Here is a 23459-nt window from a genome sequence, read left to right on the forward strand (position 1 = left end):
GATGGATTGTAACAATGATAGGAAAGGCTTAGAATTCTTATGATGGGTATAGTGTTATGGTTCTCAGAGTGCTTGATGGACCCAGATCCATGGGGATTCCTATTTCCATAATAATATTAAGATGCTATTTGCCCTTTCCACTGTGTTTAAATTTGTACTGATCTGCAAAAGCGATGGTGAGCAAAACTTTTGGCACCTTAGCACAGAGCAAGGCCCTGTACCAAAATGTGCTAGTGGTCGTTGTATTCTTCACCACCACACACTAGGCCTGTCCTGGGTGAAGTGGTACAAATTATTAATTATTATTAATCTTGACTCTTAAGTACATGTCTTTTTAATCTCATGTGGTGAAATGGGAATACACATAAAGCACTTCTGCTGTGTGCCAAATACGATGGTTGTCTTAAGGAAAAGCATTGTGCCCTTGTTTACTTTGAGAGCTACATGAGCCACTTTTCTCACAAAACAGCATTTTTTATTTGAAAGAGTGACTGACAAACTGTGGTTTATTCACACTTGGGTATTTGTTAGTTTCTTTAAAACAAACAAAGTGACCTCTCATTGCAGAGAAAACAACTGACAGTATTTGTTTCCAATAATAAGATTTGCACTTTAAGTGAAAATTAGAATTTTAGAAAACATGTATCTGTTGTCACCATGAGCTTGACAGCTTTATTATTCTCAAAGAATTTTCTGATGAGATTGGTGGTCATTTTAACAAATTGATTTTTAAGAAATGTTATATCGTGAAACATGAAAACGTTTGGAGAAGGCCTACCTTAACTCAGTAAACAGATACTTTCCAAATGATCAATGCATTATGTTGAGAAATTATGCATGTGTGAAAGATCTGTTCAAAGTGCATGGCTGGCATCAGGAATTTTAATGTAACTGAGGTCAAAATGTTTATTGATGTGCTTTCAGATTCCACATTAATGTTATAATAAACTAATTGAATTGATGTAGTATCAAAAAAGAATATCCATAAATCTGAAAAGACTATTAAAATACTACTTTTTCCAACTACATATTTTTATAAACCTGTATAATTACATACTTTAACCAAAACAACTGCATAGTATTGAATGTGGAAGCAAATAAGATAACTCCATCTACTTCCCGTTAAGCCAGACGTTATAAAGATATTTGCAAAACTATACAGCAGTGCCGGTCTTCTCCCTAAATTGTTGTTGTTGTCATCTTGGAAAATATAGTTATTTTTCACAAAAATACAGTTTTTGTGTTGACAGGTAATGGGTTTATTCTTTTTTTTTCTTTTTTTTGAGGCACGTGGGTCCCTCACTGCTGTGGCCTCTCCCATTGCGGAGCACAGGCTCCGGACGCTCAGGCTCAGCGGCCATGGCTCATGGGCCTAGCCGCTCCGCAGCATGTGGGATCTTCCTGGAACGGGGCACGAACCTGTGTCCCCTGCATCAGCAGGCGAACGCTCAACCACTGTGCCACCAGGGAAGCCCTGGGTTTATTCTTGATATTTTAAAATGAATTGCTCTTTGGGATCCTTAGTAGGTCATACATTGTCTTCCCCGATGGAAAGTTTTTTAGAGAAATTAAATAGAAAGCAGAATGTTAGAGGATGTTTTAAATTTGTTCCAACTACCAGCGTGTTTCTGTCAGCTGCTCTTACTCTTTCTGACCCTGGCCTGTGTTGGAGGAAAATTATTGCCCAGATTTCTTTCTCCCTATACTAAGTTCCCTTTATTTAGGGTTATAAGACCTGGTTTACCACAAAGGTCGTCCTCAGGTATTTAATTGATAGCTTATACGGCCTGATGTAGGCCCACATCCCCTTGTATTGCCTTACGGCTTTTGATTGATTATAATGAAACTGAGTAAGCATTAAATTTGCAGGTAGAAAAGCAATGCTTTTAGATTGAGGAAGCAAGTTTTCTTTAAATTTCTAGAAAATAGTTTCTCATCAACAGGTTAAATTTATCGAGTAACAACTTTCTGTCAGTTGATGCATCAGTATTTTATCTTTTATGATTTTGTATTGAGTGTGTCAGATGATGTGTGTGTTTTAACCAGACTGCTTAGAATTTTTATTTTACAGTTGCTTTCAAAGATACTGATTTTAATTAGATTTTGTGCAACACTGAAATCTCCAAGAGCTTCCCCCACCTCCATCACACACATTTCTGTCAGTTCATAGTTCACACTGAATTCTTGGGGAGAAAACCTGTTAAAAATTTTTCGAAAGGACATATTTTCTCTAATCTTTAACTGACTTTGATGCTTGTCATTTGAATAGATTCATAATGTTTATAGTAAATGAATTTTAATGTCTAGAGCAGTACTTTACAAAATTTAACATACGTACAAATCACATGTGTGTCTTGTTAAAGTGCAGATTTTGATTCTGATTCCATAGGTTTGCGCCGAGGGCAGAGGTTCTGCATTTTTAACAAGTTCGCAGTGCTGTTGATGCACCAGACCATGGGTTGAATAACAAGAGTTTAGAAAACAATGTAGGTTTAAAAGTTAGTGTTGGACTTCCCTGGTGGCGCAGTGGTTGAGAATCCACCTGCCAATGCAGGGGATACGGGTTCGAGCTCAGGTCCGGGAAGATCCCACATGCCGCGGAGCAGCTAAGCCCATGCACCACAACTACGGAGCCTGCACTCTAGAGCCCGCAAGCCACAACTACTGAAGCGTGTGTGCCTAGAGCCTGTGCTCCACAACAAGAGAAGCCACCGCAATGAGAAGCCCATGCACCAGAGTAGCCCCCGCTCGCCGCAACTAGAGAAAAGTCCGTGTGCAGCAACAAAGACCCAACGCAGCCATAAATAAATAAATTTATTTTTTAAAAAAAGTTAGTGGTGTGTACAAAACCAAAAGGTTGTAAAGGATGATTCAGAAAATTGTTTTTGTAGGAATTTTTATATTATTTTTTGAATTCTGAAAGAGAAATATTATGCAATTGTAAAGTGTTAACTACTTTAAAACATGTAGATTTACTTTGCTTTCTTTTCCTGTTTACCAAAACAGGAATGAAAAAGGTATCTTCTTCATGGTTTTCTTAATTAGCTTCAAGGACATTTTTGATTCCTAAATCTGATTAGCCTCCTGAGAAAATTATTTTATTTCTCTTTCCTCAGCTTTTATTTTTTAAAATTCAAACCTGTATTAGAAAGATTGAGAGTCGAACACCCACATACCTTTCACCTGGATTTGCCAATTGGTATTTTGCTACCTTTGCTTTATTTCTCTCTGATTTTTTATTTGCTATTTTATTATTCCTATAGGCATTTTGCTTGCAAAGCTGCATTATAATCAAAAGGTTGCTTACAGCGTGTGCAGTTTTTAAAGAGGGAAGTTAGTAGTGTGATTCAGAAATTTAGTAACATCGAATGAAGAGAGTGGGCTCTTTAAAATGCTCAGGTCTATTGCATATCTATCCTAAAAAAAATTAATGGAGTAAAAAAAACCCAACAATAATTCAGTGTTTTTCTTTTTCTCTTAATAAAATGGTGCTAAACTGATTTACTTAGGTTTTGAAAAGAACAGACATTTAAATTTTGAATCTTGACAGTGATTATTAAGGGTCAGAGCTCACATTTGCTAGGCAAAATTGGGTCAGCATTAAGGTAGGTGTTTCTGTGTAAAACACTGCTGAATGATTGTGACCAGACAAACTTAGGTTTTTGGATCAAGGCACTCTATCTTTCCTGCGGTGCATGGGAAGGCACTACCACTGGTCCTGACTATACTTGTAGGACTGACCACACCCTTTTTCTGATGGACAAGTTTTCTTACTAGGCCAAGAGCCACTGTGTCTCTCTCTCAGGTAATTTACCATGTCCCTGCTCCTTCCACTGTGTGTTGATGACATAGATCTGAGGTAGCTTTCCTTGTTCTTAAGTGCACTTCATGGTCTCCCCTATGCTTCTGCTGCCTGTACTTCCCAGCTCTATATATTGGTGGGTGTCTTGAAGTGTTTTATCAATAGTGTATTATATTATCTGTCTATCACAGTGGGACAGGTCACCAGAAATGTAGCAGCTTAAAACAGCACACATTTATTATTGCACAGTTTCTGTGGGTGAGGCTTACCTGGATCCTCAGCTTAGTGTCTCACAAGGCTGTAGTCAAGGTATTGACTGGCCTGTATTCTTGCCTCGAGACTTGAGAATCTGCTTCCAAGTTCACTCAGGTTGCTGGCAGAGTTCATTTCTTTATGATTGTGGGACTGAGGGATATATCTTCTTGTTGACTGTTAGCTAGAGGCCATACTCAGCACCTAAGACTGCTTGAAGTTCCTTGCCATGTGGATTTTCCCAGCATGGTAGCTTACTTCATTGAGTCAACAAAAAGAGCCTCTAGAGCTAGTCTGTTAGCAAGACCAGAGTTATATAACATGACTTAATCACAGGAGTAGTATCCCATAATCTCTGCCACATTTTTTAAAAAGTTTTTAATTTATTTTTGGCTGCTTTGGGTCTTTGTTGTTGAATGTGGGCTTTCTCTAGTTGTGGCGAGCGGGGGCTACTCTTCGTTGTGGTGCGCGGGCTTCTCATTGCAGTGGCTTCTCTTGTTACGGAGCACGTGCTGTAGGCGTGCAGGCTTCAGTAGTTGCAGCATGTGGGTTCAGTAGCTGCGGCACATAGGCTCTAGAGCGCAGGCTCAGTAGTTGTGGCGCATGGGCTTAGTTTCTCCACGGCATGTGGGATCTTCCCGGACCAGGGATTGAACCCGTGTCCCTTTATTGGCAGGCGGATTCTTAACCACTGTGCCACCAGGGAAGTCCCTTTGCCATATTCTTTTGATTAATGCAGATCACAGGTCCTACCTACACTCCAGGGGAAGGGATTACAGAAAGGTGTGGACACCAAGAGGTTGAGATCACAGAGGGTCACACATACTTAAAACTTTATGAAATAAGGTTTGTTCAGTCATTAAATTATGTATCAAATATTTATTGTGGTTAACATCTGCTTTCGTCTCTGACAGTAAGTGGATTGTATTTTTCCTCTAGTCATAAGCAGCTATAAAGCCAGACAAAGTATATGAAGTAGAGCTGTTTTCAGGCACTGGATGTAGCGAGAAAGAGAACAAACTAGGTGAGCCCCACATTTAGCCCATCTCTGTGCTTCAGGGTAATTGGCTAACTATGTCATGGGGAGTGGAACTCAAGCAGAGCAAGGAAGCTCTACTGAACTGAGGGTGCAGAGGTTGGAGTTTTGGGCTGCTGAAGCAGCTGGAACTTGTTAGACAGGTTGTTGAAGAAGAGGGTATGTACAGAAGTATGAGTTCCCCAAGAGTGCCTGGCTGAGGGTTGGGCTGCACACATGTAGGTGATGTTCCTTAAGGCCTAGTAGAGAGTGCATGTTAGGGGGTTAAAAGTGGGAGAAATATCATAATACCTGGAGATGTTGGATTTCAGCCCATCCAGAGTGGAGAAAGACCTAGTTAATATACTGGATATTAATCTTAGATTCCTGAAAGGCTGTGCTTTTGGAAAGGTTTGGCAAGTTATGGCCCGTGTGCCAAATCTGGCCCACTGACTGTTTTTATATGTCCTGTGATCTAAGGATGTTTTTTATATTTGTTAGTGGCTGAAAAGAAATTAAAAGAATAATATTTTGTGACATGTGAAAATGATGTGGAATATAAATTCTGGTGACCATAAATAATGGATGGATGCAGCCAGCCATGCTAATTCATTTACATACTGCTTTTGGACTACAACAGCAGAGTTGAGTGCTTGCGATAGACATTGTATGGCCCACAAATAATACATTTACCATCTTGCTCTTTACAAAGTTTAACTCCTCTTACAGAGTAAGGATTGCTCTAGATCTGCCCTAATAAAGCCTAAAATTAAGCCTTTTTAAGATCAAGGAGAGGCTCCAGGCAGAACAAACTCAACAAGAAAGACAGTATAATCTAGAATCCTTACACCATATTCACAATGTTTAGCATACAATCGTCTATTACTAGACATGCAAATAAGCAGGGAAACTTGAACCATATCAAGGGGAAAAGTGCTGTCAGTAGACATTGACCCTGAGATAACCCACATTTGGAATTAGCAAAAAATGAATTAGCAACTATTAAAAACTCAGTGACTTAAGATAACAAAATTGCAGAACTGAAAAGAACAGTATCTGAAATTAAAAGTTCACTGATGGACTTAACAGTGAATTGGAGATGGCATAAGAAAGCTTCTGTGAACTTGACAGATCCATAGAAATTATCCAATGTAAAGAACTGAGAGAAGAAAATTGGAGGGAGGTGGGGACAGAGTCCCAATGACTTCTAGGATAATATCAAGCCGTCTAACATACATGTAATTGGAGTCCTAGAAGGAAAGGAAGGAGGGCATGGGTCAGAAAGAAAATTTTAAAAAATATGATTTGACTCACATTTCCTGGTTTCAAAGCAACAGTAAACACAACTACATGGTACCAGCAACTAAAGGACAAGCAACCAAAGAAAAAAATAGATAAATTGGACTTCATCAAAATGAAATACTTTCTGTGCTTCAAAAGAAGTGAAAAGACAACACACAGAATAGGAGAAAATATTTGCAAAATTATATATTTAATATGGTCTGGTGTCCCGAATATATAAAGAACTGTTAGAATTTAGTAATAAAAAGGTAAATAACCCAATTAAAAATGGAAAAAGGATTTGAGTAGACATTTCTCCAAAGAAGATATATAAATGGCCAGTAAGCATATGAAAAGAAACCAAGCATAATTATTTATAGTTGCCAAGACATGGAAAAAACCTCAGTGTCCATCAACAGATGAATGGATAAGGAAGATGTGGTAGATATATATATATACACATACATACATACAATGGGATACTACTCAGCCATAAGAAAGAATGAAATTTTGCCATTTGCAGTAACATGGATAGACTTGGAGGGCATTATGCTAAGTGAAATAAGTCAGAGAAAGATAAATACTGTATGATGTCACTTATGTGTGGAATCTAAAAAATAGGATAAACTAGTGAATATGACATAAAAGAAGGAGATTCACAGATATAGAGAATAAACTAGTGGTTACCACTGTTGGGGGAGAGGAGACATAGAGGTGGGGGAAGTGGGAGGTACAAACTCTTGGGTGTTAGATAGGCTCAAGGATGTACTGAGCAACGTGAGGAATATAGCCAGTATTTTGTAATAACTGTAAATGGAAAGTAACCTTTAAAAATTGTATAAAAATAAATAATGAAAAAACCCCCACAAAACCTCAGCATAATTAGTCATTAGGGAACTGCAAAGAAATACCTCAGTGAGTTACCCCTTCATGCCCACTAAAATAGCTATAATCAAAATGTTGGACAATAACAGGTGTTGGAGAGAGTGGGCTAATCGGTACTTTTCATAGGTTACATGTTACTGTTGTGAATGTAAAATGCTGCAGCTGCTTTGGAGAAAAATCTGGCAATTCCCTCAAATGCCATATGACCCACCAACTCCATTCATAGTTATATACACAAGGGAATTGAAAACATATGTCTACCCATCAACTTGTACATGGTTGTTCATAGCAGCTTTAGTCATAAGAACCAAGAAGTGGAAGCAATCCAGATGCTTATCAACTGATGAATGGATATACAAAATGTATATCCATACAATGGAATATAGCTTGGCCATAAAAAGGAACGGAGTACTGTTACATGCTGTAGCACAGATGAACCTTGAAACATCATACTGAGCCTGAGCAAAAGGAGGCAGACTCAAAAGGCTGCACTTTATATGATTCATTATATGAAACGTCCAAAATATGCAAATCCATGGAGACAGAAAGTTGAGTAGTGGTTTTCAAGAGCTGGAGGGAGGACAGAATGGGGAGTGACTGCTTACAGATACAAGGTTTGTTTCTTGAGTGTTGAAAATATTATGTAATTAGATAGCAGTAATGGTTGTACAGCTTGTGAATAGAGTTGTCCCTGGGTGTCTGTGGGGGGTTGGTTCCATGACCCCCCTCTCCATAACAAAATCTGCTGGATGCTGAACTCCCTTATATAAAATGGTGTAGTACAGTCAACCCTCCGTATCCACAAGTTCTGCATCCACAGATAAAACCCACTCCATTTTGATCCGTGGTTGGTTGAATACATGGATGAAGAAGCTGCAGGTATGGAGGGCAACTGCATACTAAAAACTACTGAGTTCTGGTCTTTAAAATAGTCAATTTTAAGTGAATTGTATATGAACTATATCTCAATTTTTAAAAAAAGAAATAATGATTAATAATTTTCCAAATTTGGGGGAGAAAACAGTCTGTGTGTTAAAGAAGGTCAGCAAATCTAAAGCAAGTAACTATATAGAAAACCACATCCAAGCACATCACAAACTGCTGAAAACCAGTTATAAACAGAAAATCTTGAAAGCAGCCACCAAAAAAATGACACAAGAGAACAGTAGGTTAATGATGGGTGACTTCTCATCAAATAGTGAAGAACAGAAGAAAATGGAATGATGTCTTAAAGCACTGGAAGAAGCTACAGGCAGGAATGAAGAACACTAGAAATGGTAAATAAATGATAAATAGAAAAAATTACCTCTTTTAACTTCTTTAAAAGAGAAATGACAGTTTAAGGCAAGAATAATATAATTTTAAGGAAGGGTTAATAATGTCTGTAAGTAAAATATGTGGCCGCATTTATCTAAAGGATGAGGCCACTAAATCTTCAATTATCTGTGGGTCAAAGAAGAAATCACAAGGGAAATTTTAAAAGTATTTCAAACTGAATGATAATGGAAACACAACATATTGAAGTTTGTGGGAGTCATCCTAAGCAGTGCTTAGAGGGAATTAAAAACTTTCTACAGGGCTTACCTGGTGGCGCAGTGGTTGAGAGTCCGCCTGCCGATGCAGGGGACACGGGTTCGTGCCCCGGTGCAGGAAGATCCCACATGCCGCGGAGCGGCTGGGCCCGTGAGCCATGGCCGCTGAGCCTGCCCATCCGGAGCCTGTGCTCCACAACGGGAGAGGCCACAGCAGTGAGAGGCCCACGTACCACAAAAAAAAAAAAAAAGAAAAATCTTTCTATAGTAGGAAAACATAATTTCTGATACCAGGAATGAAAAAGATGGGATATTTCTACAGATCCTATAAACATTAATAGGATAGTAAGAAATATCATGAACAACTTTATGACAGAAAATTTGACAAATGGACAAATTCAATGAAAAGAAGAAGTAGCAGATATGAATAGCCCCTGAATATATGTAGAAGTTAGATTTGTAATTTAAAGAAAAATCCTCACAAAGTAAAATTCCTTGCCTAGTTTCGTGATTGGTGAATTCTATCAAACATTTAAGGAATAAGTAATGTCAATCTATAGGCTTTTCCCAGAAATACAAGGGGAGGGAATATTTCCCAATCTGTTTTACAGGTCAGAATAACTCTGATACCAAAACCTATTAAAGATATTAAAGGAAAATTGCAGACCAGTATTTCTAATGAACTTAGATGCAGACACTCAAGAAAATACAAACAAATCGAATGTAGCAACATATAAAAAGGACAATACACCATGACCATGTTGAGATTGTCCCACAAATACAAGGGTGACTCAACTTCATTATCAGTGAATCGATTTAATTCATTTCAGCATATTAGCGGAAAAAAGAGAAATCATGATTTGATGAATAGATGCAAAAAAAGCTTTTGACAAAACTCAGTACCCGTTTTTCATCAAAACTCTTAGCAAGCTTAGGAATAGAAGGGAATTGTCTCAATTTGACAAAGACTAAATATGAGAAGCCTACAGCTGAAATCATGCTAAATGGTGGTTTACTGAATGTTTCACCCAAGATCAGGAAAAAGGCAAGAGTGTCTGCTTTCACCACTTCTACATAGTTTTGCTCTACTGCAAGATACATATTCTTAAAAAGTACTGTGTTGTTAAAAATCAGAGAAAACCCCAAAACTTCATTAATGACAAATGAAAAAGATAGGAACCTAATAAAAGCACAATTTTACATTTTAACAAATTTTACATATGTTAAATGGTTAAGGAATACATAAGTACTACAATGAATATGGCACTCTGTGTTGAAAAAGACTGGAAATTTGCTTGTTGAAATGAGCATTGGAAAGGATTGCAGCTTGTTAGTTATTGTGAAGTGATAGGAGGAAGGTTATCTGAAATCAGACAAAATTATAACATAGGATGTGGATGAGTGTAGCTCATAGTATGAATTGAAGTAGTGGATCCATTTCTGAGGGGTGTGTGTGTTCTGTGTTCTGATTTGGTTTGGTTTAGCTGGGTACATTTTTTGTCTTCACCTACTATTGTGGACAATGTTTACAAAAGTAAACATGAAATTTACATTGTTCAAATTGTTCCCTAATACATCATTCACTTTGGAACACATCCAAAAGATCTAAACAGACATATATATGCACACACACATATATATGTGTATATATATGAACAGGTATATAATATATGTATGTTATGTATGTTCATATGGGAATAACCAATTAGCACATGAAAAGGTGCTCACCATCATCAGTCATCAGGGAAATGTGTATTAAAAAAGGGATTCCCTGGTGGTCCAGTGGTTAGGACTTGGCACTTTCACTGCCCTGGGGCAGGTTCAATCTCTGGTCAGGGAACTAAGATCCTGCAAGCCACACACGTTGTGGCCAAAAAAAAAAAATTCTGACAGTACTAAGTTTGAGGAATGTAGTAACCAGAACTCTCTTACATTGCTGGAGGGAGTGTAAAATTGTACTTTCATCTTGGAAAATAGTTTGGCAGTTTTTAAATAAAGTTAGACATAAACTTTCTTTATGACAACATTACTATTTCAAGATATATACTCAAGAAAAATGAAAACATGTTCTCAGAAGACTTGTACACTAATGTTCATAGCAACTTTCTTAATAGTAGCCAAAATTTGCATATAATCTTAATGTCTACTAACAGGGTTTTGGATTAACAGATGGTGGTATATCCATTCAGTTGTACGCTACTATGCAATAAAAAGAAACTACGGATACATGCAGTAACAAAAATGAATCTCAAAAACATGCTAAGTGAAAGATGCTAGAGTACACAACACCGCACATTGTATGATTCTGTTGATATGTGATTATATTATAGGCAAAACTAATCTCTGGTGATACAAATCACATCAGTGGTAGCTGAGGTTCAAAATGGGGGAACTGATTGCACAGGGCACCAAGGAACTTTTTAGAAGGTGATGGTAATGTTCTGTATCTTGTTTGGGCTGACAGTTACGCAGTATCAAAATTTATCTAACTGTATGTGTAAAATTTCTTCATTTGGCTGTATGTGAAATCATATCTCAATAAAGTTACTTATTTTTAAAAGTTTATTGAGATGACACAGACTTGAGAACAGTCTTAGTCTCTGTCTTGTAGCGACAGAGACCAGCTTTAAGAGTACGGTGACATAAGAATATAAATGATATTATAGAGTTAAGTATAAGGACTTTGTGAACATGACCTAGACTTGGGGAGTAAGGGAAATTTCCTGAAGGAAGTGATATCAAAACTGAATCTGAATTTTGAGGAGGATTTTTTTGGGGGGGTAGGCATGTAGGTGGTTGAGAGATAGGCAAGGAGAGTGTGCCAGGCAGAAGAAATAGTTTGTGTAAAGGAACAGAAAAGAGAGTATGGCTGAAAGAATGTCTGAACAGATGACAGATATTCAGGATCGTTGGAGCAGAGACTGTATGTGGGAGAGAAGGGAAAGAGAATGGAGTACGTGAAATGTGAGTAAGAGATTATGCTGGAGAGGTTAGCAGGGAGAGAAATCATTTGAATGTTGAAAGCATTAGAAGTTTGATTTTATCCTAAAAGTAGAACAGAGCAGCTGAGTGAGAAGACCAGATTTGCATTTTAGAAAGATCACCATGACTCCAAATGTGAAAAATGAATTAAAGAGGGTAAGATTTTGGGCATGGGATCCAGTCACGAGGTTTTTGGGAAATTTCACATAGTTGTTAATTTGTACTAGGAAAGTGGCATTGGGAATGTTGAAAGTGAATGGATTCAGATCTATTTAGGATGTAGATTCAACAGAACTTGATTGGATGTGGGAGACGGGGAGAAGGAGGAATCAGCAGTACATGGGAAATTTTTTTTGTTTTGCTCTATTGTCATAATAGAGCTTGTAATATTATTATTAATCCACTGAAAAAGCTTTTTTTCCCCACTAACTTTGTAAGTAGTTTTAGTGTTTAGTTTAGTGTTATTTGGTTATCTCTAATGCATCTGGACATACTCCAGACTGCCTGGATTAATATTTTAATTAAAGGACACAGGTAATAATATATAAGTAAATGGAACCTTTCAGGAAAAAAGTGAAATTAGATCTAGTTTATTAGGATTCTGACTTGGAAGATTAATGAAAGCAAGTAAACATGGCGTTAAAGTCGCTGCCTTTATTTGCAAGAATTTGGACTGAAAAGATAATGCACTTAAACACAACTGCTCATGTATATGAGAAGAGATTTAGAAATGTAATGTAACAAATCAAGGTTCTGCTTGTAATTTTATTGTGAAGCTTTCAAAAAAAAAGATTTCCCACCCCAGCCCAAGCTAATCATGGAAAGAAGAGCATTTCATGAGTAGAAGCTGTGGGGGCTTTGGCTGAGACATCTGACACTGTATTCATTGCCACAATTAATTCAACTGCTATGGCTGCCTAAGCAGGTATCTCCGTTTTTCTGTTACTGCTCTCATGCTTCCCCTGAGTTCATTTCATTAAAGAGTTCATCTGGAGATAGGGCATTCTCTGTTGAAGGGTAGGTGTACAAACATGCACTCTCTTAACAGACCCCCCTCTTTTGCTATAAAGATTAGGCATTTGGAATTGTCAGCTATCAATTATAGGTGTCGGCATTGGTTAAGTTTAGAAACCTGCAAAGCAGTGGAAGTCTGGGAAAAGGAAAACCTCAGTACCTTCTCTGGTTACAAGAGCCATTGAAGGAATTAGCAGCCTATGCTGATGCAACACTAAAAAACGGTGGGATTTTTTTCCTCCTGATTTTTCAAACCAGTGGTTTGAGAGATCCTAACTCCTTTTTTTCATAATCAGCTTGTATACAATTTTAAGAAATTCTAACGGTATTTAAGCTTAAATAGGTCATAAATTAAAGTACATGAAGACAATATTTTCTTTGGAACATGAACTTTTATATTTTCTGCCACTCATTCATAACCAAAGTGGATAATTAGCAGTGTAGTGAACTGTACAACAGGGGTCCCCAGCCTGTTAGGAACCAGGCCGCACGGCAGGAGGTGAGTGGCGGGCAAGTGAGCGAAGCTTCATTACCCCCTGAACCTCCCCCACCTGCCCGCCCAAATCCCTTCCCGGGAAAAACCGGTCCCTGGTGCCGAAAAGGTTGGGGACTACTGTACAGTAACTGAAAAAGCCCTTCTAGACTTCCCTGGCGGTTCAGTGGCTAAGACGCCGCCCTTCCACTGCAGGGGGTTCAGGTTCTATCCCTGGTTGGTTGGGGAGCAAAGATCCCACATGCTGCACGCCTAAAAAAGTAAAAAATAAAGAAAGCATTGGTCTGAAAAAGCCCTTCTAATTTTATAGATCAAGTATAACAAAATTGAAATTTTCTTAAATCATAATGCTAATCATTATCATATTGCTAATCCATTTGACTGTAATAGAATTGATATGATGTACACTTAATTCTTTGTCCTGGTCAGGAATCCAGGGCAAATCCCTTCAGTCTAGCTGATTCAAAGCAAATACAGCTGATTGTAAAGTTGCTTAAGGCAGGGACACTCTCTCTGCTGTCCATATCCTCTCTCATCTTTTAGTTTCATCTGTCCCTCATACTCTCCTTTTGCCTTTTCATTCTTAAGACATTTTATATTTTCTCCTATTCTTTGCCTTTGTGTGCCTGTTTGAAAGTATCCATCTTAATTCTTTATGGACTTCTAGTTCAAGAGCACCATGAAACTGGAATCCATTTGTACCTAGAGAGACAATTTGATTGTCTCAGCTGTTTCCTTCTGCTCTAGGCAACTGTGACTAGCGGGTAGTTGTATAGTGGCTTACCGTTTACTCAGCAGAAACTGTGAGACTGGATTCTATGAAAATAGAAGGAGGTGTGACTGATTATTTGCGTTTAAAAAATATGCTTTAGGAGATAGCCATAGGTAGTCAAGTGCCTTTTCCTTTGGTGGGAGGGCATCTATGGTAAATGTCCTAATCATTCAGGAGCTTTCCATGACTTGGATAATTGAATGTTGTCTATTAATAACATGAGTAGGCTATAACTAATGCTATTTTCTACCATTATTATTTGACTCCATTTTTATTAAAGGACTTATAGAACAATGTCTTTTTTTGGTAAGATAATGTTCAAATATAATCATTAAGTACACATTTAGGTCTTAGGGAGGAAGTGGTATTGCATGGTGGTTTAAGAGCTGGGACTGTTGAGTCAGACTAATTCTAGCTCCACCACTAGCAAGCTGTACAATTCCATCCACTCCCAGAGCTTTATTTATATATTTTTTATCTGTAAAATAGCAATAACAATAGTGTTTACCTTGAGATGTTAGGAAAATTAAATGATTTAATCCATATTAAAGTCTTAGTACAATGTTTGTCACATAGTAAGCGTTCAGTTAGCTATTATTGTTAATATCTTTCTTTTTTTTCGGTGAAAAGTACATGTCATCTCATTTACATTACTGCTTATTTATCCAATGATCATTGCCTCAACTGCCTAAAAGATTCAGTGAAGGTAAAGAATGTAAATTTTGCTATTTGACCTTACATTTTAACACCTTTGTTAAGCCCTAATTGACCTAAAGGAAACTATGCATGTTAAAAGTGTACACTTTGATAAGTTTATACTGCAGTTTATATATTTGTTTACCTGTTGACACTTAGGTTGCTTCCTGTGTTTTTACTGCTACAAATAAAGCTGCTGTGAACATTCATGTAAAAGTCTTTGTGTAGACATATGCTTTTATTCCTCTTAAGTAAATACCGAGTTGTAGAATGACAGGATCAGATGGTAGGTGTCTGCTTTTTTAGAAGAAACTACGAAACTGTTTTCCACAGTGTTTGTACCATTTTACATTTCCATCCACATCCTTGACAATACTAGGTATGGTCAGTCAAAAAGCTATTTTTAAAATTCTTGTTCTTTCATATCTTTTTTCATGTTGTATAAATGCATACCATATCACATAAGGATTATTTGGAAAAAGTGCAGAATATGCCAGACAGCTAAAGATTTTTAAGTTAATTTAAAAAAGTATTTGGAGTTATACTAAAATCTCTTTATTGCAAAGGTAAGAGGTGGTTTGCTTAAAATATTGGAAAATTGCAGGAGATAACAGTTCTTTGAAGAGCTAATTTTGTAATGTGTGTACCTGTTTTATATGTGTATTTTTTCTTCCTTTGATAGAGTTTTCCAGAAAAGGACCTTCTGCACTGTCCATCTAAGGATGTAATTGAAGCTCATTTTATGTCTTGTGTGAAAGAAGCAGATGCTTTAAAGCACAAAAGTCAAGTAATCAATGAAATGCAGAAAAAAGATCACAAGCAACTCTGGATGGGTTTACAAAATGGTAAATATAACAATGTTTAATTTCATAATACCACTTTATGAAGTATGAAGTAACTATAATCCTGTGAGTAATTGGTACATCTTAGGGTTGGTGATACAAGTTTAAATTCCAGCCTCTGTGCACAGAATTTCACAAAGAAGCCACCTTTGGTCATACCTTTCTTACATTGTACCCTTCTAGCATCCCTCTCTTCCTGGATTCCCTAGCATTAGACAGATTGCTTTGCCCCTAATAAAAGACAGTATAAACTTCCTGTGTTTAGCTTAGTCCTAGTCACGATCCTTCTGGAATTGCAACTGAATACCCTGTGTATGTACCAAAATACCTCCACCTGGGTAGGGCACAATCTCTAGTCTCTGCTTTCTCAGAACAGGAAGCCTTGCTTTGTGCTCAGATTCTCTCTCTCTTGGCTGGGATTTAGAAAATACACTCAAGGAAAAAGCTGAGGGGAATCTGCAATTTACTGATGTATTCTTCTCTTAGCCATCATAGCTCCTTAATCTTGCCTGCATTGATTGCCCTCCAGTGCCTACACACAGTTCTGTATGCAGGCAGTTCTCACTTTGCATGGGTCAAATATGCATGAATTTCAGTTAACATGCTTTAGTTAAATAATGCCAGTTCCCCAACATTGTGGCTCAAATTTCGTTTGTGTGTATTAACTGTGAATAATCACATAAAGTACAATTACGTAAGAGTGAGCTCTTCGGTTCAGTCATTATGTAACAACAGATACATGTCATGATCAGTGACCGGTCACTTCTTTGAGTGTCTGTCAGTGAATCGTCGTTATGCCGCTGTTATTTAATTCACTCACAGACAGCAAAGCATGCAGTTGTGTTGCCCCCTTGTGTCCATTGATAAGCCCACATAACATTTTGTAAAACTGGATAATTGAAAGAGGGAATTAGCCAAGAAAGATGAAAGTGTAGCAAAGAAACAAAAAGTGATAATGCTGGAAGTGAAATTTGAATAGAAGGTAGTGGAATTATAGAAGACATAGCTAACCGTGGGGCTGTTGACACTACCACCATTTGAGAGACTTTAGATATGCAGCCCCAGGAGCTTAGTGAAGGCAAACTCTTCCACACAAATGAGGGAAGTGGTTGTGATGAAAAGGATGAAGTTATCCCAGAGGGAGTGATACTGGCAAAAATATCACATTAAAGGAACAGGGATATCTCATGGTGTTGAAAGTGCAAGTAACATGTTTGAAGTTGAACTTAGAAAGGGAGTATGATAATTTGCCAAAGTTTAGGAAAGATGCTTGCTTGTAAGAAAGCAGGCACTATTCAAACTGTGCTTAAGATTTTTACAAATAAAGCACTTTAATTCTCCATGTTTCTAATGCTTTAATTAGTGTACTGTTAAACACAGTACTAAATAAATATTAGTTTTATTTACTTTTTTCATTTTCCTGTACATTTATAACCATCGGAGTTTTTAATATTTTGACAAGTTTCTAAAAGATCACAAAACAATCATAAATTTTCCCATTAACTATTAAGATCACTTTGCGTGGTTTTATGTTGCATGGTAATTTTTCCAGTCCTGCACTACTGTGCAAAGCAAGGACTGTCTGTATTTTGTCCATCTTCAATAGTTGTTTTTGGACAAGGAGTTGGTACAATATAAGCTGCTCTTTCATAGCAACAACTAGAATAAGAGAAGACCCCTCTTTTCCCCTTAAAAAAAAAATTTTAAAAATGTGATACAGTTTTATCTTTTGGACTATATCATTACCATCTCACAGAGTTGTCTGTAGTTATTTAGTATTTATTAAACTTTCATTATGCAAAATACAGGGCATTATCTGTGACTTCATTAGTACAAAAGGTACGTATTTTATGACAGTGTGTCCTGTAAATTAAATTTTCACTTTCTTTTAGGTTTCTTAGATTTGACCCAAGTTACATGGAGTTGCTCCTTAGTTTCATATTTGTACCTCTGATATTTCTCAATTAGGTTGTAAGGTTTGCAAAAGGAAGGCAGCAGGCCTTTCACTTCATTTATATTACTGAGTACACATATTCTTATTAAGTGATCAAGAGTTTACAACCCCTTAAGAAGGTGTACTTTTTCCTTTTCCTGGCTGGCTATTTGTAGATGAAGTGACATTTTAGGAGGCTTGTGAATAAGAGGATTGCTTAAAGGGAAGAAGACAGGAATGTTCTAAAGAGAGGAGAGATCTGAGAGTAATTTGTCTTCAGAATTTAAGTAAATAATTTAGATGAACTTTTAAGTAGATGTTCTTGAAATCTATTGTGAGCATGGTGAGTCAGCTATAGAGAGCCCAGGGATTCAGCAGAGGATTCTAAAAATGATTGAACTGTTTCAGTTGGGGCATTAGAAGATTAGTTATGGAGGGTGATGGGTAAGAGTTGTGGAAATAACAAAGGTGTGGTTTTTAGACTCAGCTCTTCTGGTAGCTCCTTAGGGCAAGTCACTCAATCCCTTTTAGCTTCAGTTTCTTTATCTGTAAAATAAGAGAATATCTGCTGTGGTTTCCTATAAATGTTTTTAGAAGCTTTAACGAAACACTAATACAGTTTATGTGAAAGTGTTTGAAAGGAAGTAAAGCTGTCTTGATAAAAAGAATTATTGAGAAGTCACTTTGAGACACGAGAACAGGGGTTGGCAAAAAGTGTGGTCCCGCCTGCCGATGCAGGGGACACGGGTTTGTGCCCCGGTCCGGGAAGATCCCACATGCCGTGGAGCGGCTGGGCCCGTGAGCCATGGCCGCTGAGCCTGCACGTCCGGAACCTGTGCTCCACAGCGGGAGAGGCCACGGCAGTGAGCGGCCCGCGTACCGCAAAAAAAAAAAAAAAAAAATCTACAAACAATACATGCTGGAGAGAGTGTGGAGAAAAGGGAACCCTCTTGCACTGTTGGTGGGAATGTAAATTGATACAGCCACTATGGAGAACAGTATGGAGGTTCCTTAAAAAACTAAAAATAGAACTGCCATACCACCCAGCAATCCCACTACTGGGCATATACCCTGAGAAAACCATAATTCAAAAAGAGTCATGTACCACAGTGTTTATTGCAGCACTATTTACAGTAGACAGGACATGAAAGCAACCTAAGTGTCCATCAACAGATGAATGGATAAAGAAGATGTGGCACATATATACAATGGAATATTACTCAGCCATAAAAAGAAATGAAACTGAGTTATTTGTAGTGAGGTGGATGGACCTAGAGTCTGTCATACAGAGTGAAGTAAGTCAGAAAGAGAAAAACAAATACCATATGCTAACACATATATATGGAATCTAAAAAAAAAAAATGGTTCTAACGAACCTAGAGGCAGGACAGGAATAAAGACACAGAGGTAGAGAATGGACTTGAGGACACGGGAAGGGGGAAGGGTAAGCTGAGATGAAGTGAGACAGTGGCATGGACATACATATACTACTAAATGTAAAATAGCTAGTGGGAAGCAGCTAATTAGCACAGGGAGATCAGCTCATGCTTTGTGACCACCTAGAGGGGTGGGATAGAGACGCAAAAGGGAGGGGATATGGGGATATATGTATATGTATGGCTGATTCACTTTTGTTATACAGCAGCAGCTAACACAACAATGTAAAGCAATTATACTCCAATAAAGATGCTAAAAAAAAAAAAGTCAAAAAAAAATAGTTGTGAAAGAGACCATGTGGCCCACAGCTTAAAATATTTACTCTCTAACCCTTTTAGAAAACATTTGCCAGCCTATAGAAGGTTGATTAAACCAACAGCTTGTATTTATCATTGATCTAAAGCATGACTCACAGTGTCACACATTCAGAACTTGGTGTAACTTAACGTATCAGACTTAGTCTAATAACTGCCTTCATTGCTATTTTTTTATATAAAAAAATATATTGTTTTATAAAATTCCTTTTTTCCTGTTTTTGTCTTAGCTTATATTCTTGCTTGGATTTATGACTATTTTAAAGTTATTTTTATTAATTTAACTTTTATTAAATTACTTTTCAAATTGAGTTTCATTAAATCCAACTTAAAATGGTATGTGGTTAAAATATATTTTGTTCCTTCTTTAGCTATAAATTATTTTTGTAGCTATTATGTTTGGTTTTATTGGTACTGCTAATGATTAAGTTTACACACTCAAAATCCTACATGTGGTATCCTGTGGGGACATTGATAGTTTATTTTCTACTTTTTAAAATTGAAATATACATTTAGAAAATCTTTGGCTGGGTAGAGGTTGTTTGTAGAAAATATATTTTGGGTTAAAATGTTGAATGTTACCTACATTAAGGTAAATTGGTGAAAGGTGGGTATAGTAGTTCATTCTGTTCCTTCTGCCTAGAATAACCTTTCCCTCCCTTTTTGTCTATTTAATTCTTACTTAATGTTTTAATGCTCATCTGTCTTGTCACCCTCTAAGTGAAACCTTCCCTGTTTCATTTTTTTTTAGCCAACAAACTATTTATTGAACATCTAATATGTGCCTGACACTATGCTAGGAGCTAGTGATCATCCAGCAGTGATAGAACAAACATGAATCCTGTTTTTGTGAAGCTACAGCCAAGTGGAGGCAGAACTATTTATATTTTCATGCTCTCATGGCTCCTTGTCCATTCATATGCATTCTTGCTCTCATAATTCACTCTCTGGTATAGTTATGGTTTATGTATTCTGCTAGAATATAAATTTCTCTTGGTTAGAGTGTATCATGCATTTTCTGTATCCCCAGCACCTAGTATATTCTTAGGCATAGAATGAACAAAATAAATATTGACCGAGCGACTCCTTTATTTTAATCCTATGTAGTACAACAAGGAAATACTGTTAACAGCTTTTTATAAATAGATTAATATTAGATAAAATAGAGGAAGTACCTTTAAAATTTTTAATTATGGAAGTGGATTTTATGTTTAAGAATTTTTCCATCCAAAAGAAAGTCTTACAGATTTGTTAGCGCAAAGACATTTCACCTGTTGGTTAGTGTAATTGTAAACTGGTCAGAATTGAGAAAAAGCAGATGGTAAATTTATTTCATTCAGAACTGCACCTGTACAGCATAGCAACTAAACGATTTAAACAATTTTTGAATACTTTCAAATGCTAATTTTAATTTTTCAGATCTCTGTGAAAGAGAAATAAGAAAAGCTTTTGAAACCAAGAAAGCTCATTTAAGACATACTGTGCCTTTCAGTGTTTTTTATGAGTTTTCATTTTAGATATAAAAGTATTTAACCACCTTGTGAAACAAAGGTAATGACCACAAAAAAAGAGAAGAAAGTAACATTTTTATTATTTATGAGGCACTTGTCACTATATTTGCAGGCTATTTTCTATTAAATGTCAGGAGGTTTTTCTTATAAGCTAGAGATTTCAGGAAATCTCTAAAAAATATTTTTAACATAATATGTGACTTAGTTTTCAGCTTTGATTTTCTGAGTATACTAAAAAAGAAAAGATGGCATCAAATAAATTCCATAGACCTTCAAATAAATGCAAGTCTTCACTGCTAAATATTGAAAATTTACATTGTTTATAAAGTATGGTTAATCCTTTTGAGCTAAGTAATTTTTTAGAGAAATCAGTTATTTGGTAGTGTACCATTTTAACTTAAAACTGGTTTTTAAGAGGAAATAGTGGTTAGCTTAAGGTGAATTTTACGATACGTCATAGCATTTTGAAAATTCTTTTGTTTGGTGGGTGATGCAAAAGAAACACAATGGTTCTAACAGGCTTATATGATAGAGACAGTTGGGTTGTGGTTGCATTGCTTTGTTTTTATCAGTTGCAATATAGTAGTATAAGTAATGGACTGAGAATCTCTTGGTCCGAGAAGGAGCATTGGGTCATTAACATATGCTCCAAAGGAGCATTGATCTTTCTTTGCTTATCTCCTATTGGTTGTGTGGCCATGGCAGATCACTCTTCTGAGATGGAGTTTCCTTATAAATGTCAAGGTGATGATACCTCACAAGACTCAGATTCAAAGACTGTACAGTGGTAATCACTTACACCTGAATTCTGGTGATTAGATATTCTTGATTCCAGAGGATTTCCTGGAAGAATAATTATTGTTTATTTCTCTCTCTCTCTCTCTCTCTCTCTCTCTCTCTCTCTCTCTCTCTCTCTCTCTCTCTCTCTCTCTCTCTCCCCCCCCGTCTTTCTCTCTTTACCTCTCCCTCTTTCCCTCTCTTCCTCCCTGGTCCTTTCAAGCAGGACTTAGGTAAAAGGCAATAGATAACTTTCTAAAAATAAATGTGGTGTCCTAGAAAGACTACTAAAACAGAAAGTCAAGAGATTTTTGGACTTAACTCTGTATCTTGAAGCTTCCATTTCTGTGCTGTTATCACAGTGTCAGTACTGTTCTAATGTGTAGATGGTGTGGAAGGAGATTACTAAGTAGAACTGTCAATAGGAAGCATAAGTATTCTTCTTGAACCTTTTGTCTCAGTGAAAGGTCACTATTTGGTAAGCTTCCTTTCTTTAGAAAAACTCAGATGTTTATCAGTCATGAGAACACTGGGATCACATTGTATAAATAAGAGCAAAGAAAATAGTGTAATGAGCATCCACACACCTATCACCATCTCAGCAGTTATCAGTATATGGTCAGTCTTGTTTCCTCTGCTCTCACCCCTGCCCCACTTTGAGTTTATAGAAATTTTCATTCTTTAATCTAGCGCTACGAATATTGCTCACAGATTTATATTCTTCACAGACTTTATACTCTGTTATTTAATCAAGTCTTGGAAAGAACAATCATTATACGAGAGTTGTGCCCAGATCCTGATAGTATGGATTAGCCAATTATGAGTCTACCACATGCCAGGCACTGTGCTAGGCATAGGGGGCGCTGGGGTGAGTATGACAGCCACGGTTCCTTCCCTCAGAGTTCACATTCTGGTGGGGGAGGCAGACATTAAACAGATAGCCTTTAAATAATTATTACATTTGTATCTTGAGTTATAGAGGAAGGGATAGAGAGCAGTGTGGTTGTGATGAAAGTGTTCCAGGCACAGGGAATGATGTAGGTTAGGCTGAGAAGAAGAAAAGAGCTTAATAAATTCTAGGGGCTCTAAGAAGGCTATTCTTTTTTTTTTTTTTTTCCAAAATCAATATTTTATTTAAGGGGTACTTTTACTTCCTTTAAGCAAATCTTGAAAGCCATTTTACTTGGACTTCCCCCTTCAAGCCTCCTGTGGTTCTTCTGTGTTTAATCAGTGGTTCTCCAAGGCCTCAGTTTTCTTCATAAGGCCCCAGAAGGCTATTCTGACTAGAGCACGGTGATTGAGAGTGGCAAGCAGATAACACTGCAAATTGGATAGAGGACCCTATCTATTCAGGGTCTGATAGGACATTTTAGTGATATTGAACTTAATCTCCAGGGAGTGAGGCGAGGTAGATAGGGGACTGCTGAAAGATTATAAGCAGGGATATAAAGGAATCAGATGTTCTTTTTTAAGTTATCTCTGGCTACTGTATGGTTAATGAATTAGAAGGGAACAAATATGGAATTAAAAGGCCAAGTACGAGTCCATTCCAGTGGTTAGGTAGCAGATGAATTTTTCAGACTACAGGGCAGTCTTGAAGGTAGAGAGAAGTGGACGGTTTTGAGAAATATTTGAGATGTAGACTTGCTAGGACTTAGCATTTGGTTGAATGTGGTGGGTAATAGAATGAAAACTGTCATAGTTTGTTCCCAGACATTTTAGAAACTGTTGAGTGTGCCTAACTACACTTATCCAGCTTATAGACACCCAGAAGGAGATCTTTATCGTTACATTAAGATAAACCACTTTTTTGGTATCCAGTACCTTAATACTGTCATAAAAAGAAACATGGTCTCTTTGATGCTATAAGTATTTTAAAATTTATGCTGATTTCTACTAATTATTGTTTTACTTTCTGAAT

The 23459-nt window shown here is 37.1% G+C and overlaps 1 protein-coding gene across 4 annotated transcripts in view; it reads left to right on the plus strand.

Moving 5' to 3' along the window:
- Positions 1–23459, plus strand: part of ATG5 (autophagy related 5) — a 119801-nt gene that overhangs the window by 24693 nt on the left and 71649 nt on the right. For all 4 annotated transcript variants that reach the window (XM_082855642.1, XM_082855641.1, XM_082855643.1 and 1 more), the window contains exon 5: positions 15407–15569. In XM_082855642.1, coding sequence (XP_082711768.1) covers positions 15407–15569 — 163 coding nt within the window. The remainder of the gene's footprint in view (positions 1–15406; positions 15570–23459) is intronic.

The sequence above is a fragment of the Leucopleurus acutus genome, assembly GCF_964270905.1.
Source record: "Leucopleurus acutus genome assembly, chromosome: 15".
Classification (NCBI taxonomy): Eukaryota; Metazoa; Chordata; class Mammalia; order Artiodactyla; family Delphinidae; genus Leucopleurus; species Leucopleurus acutus.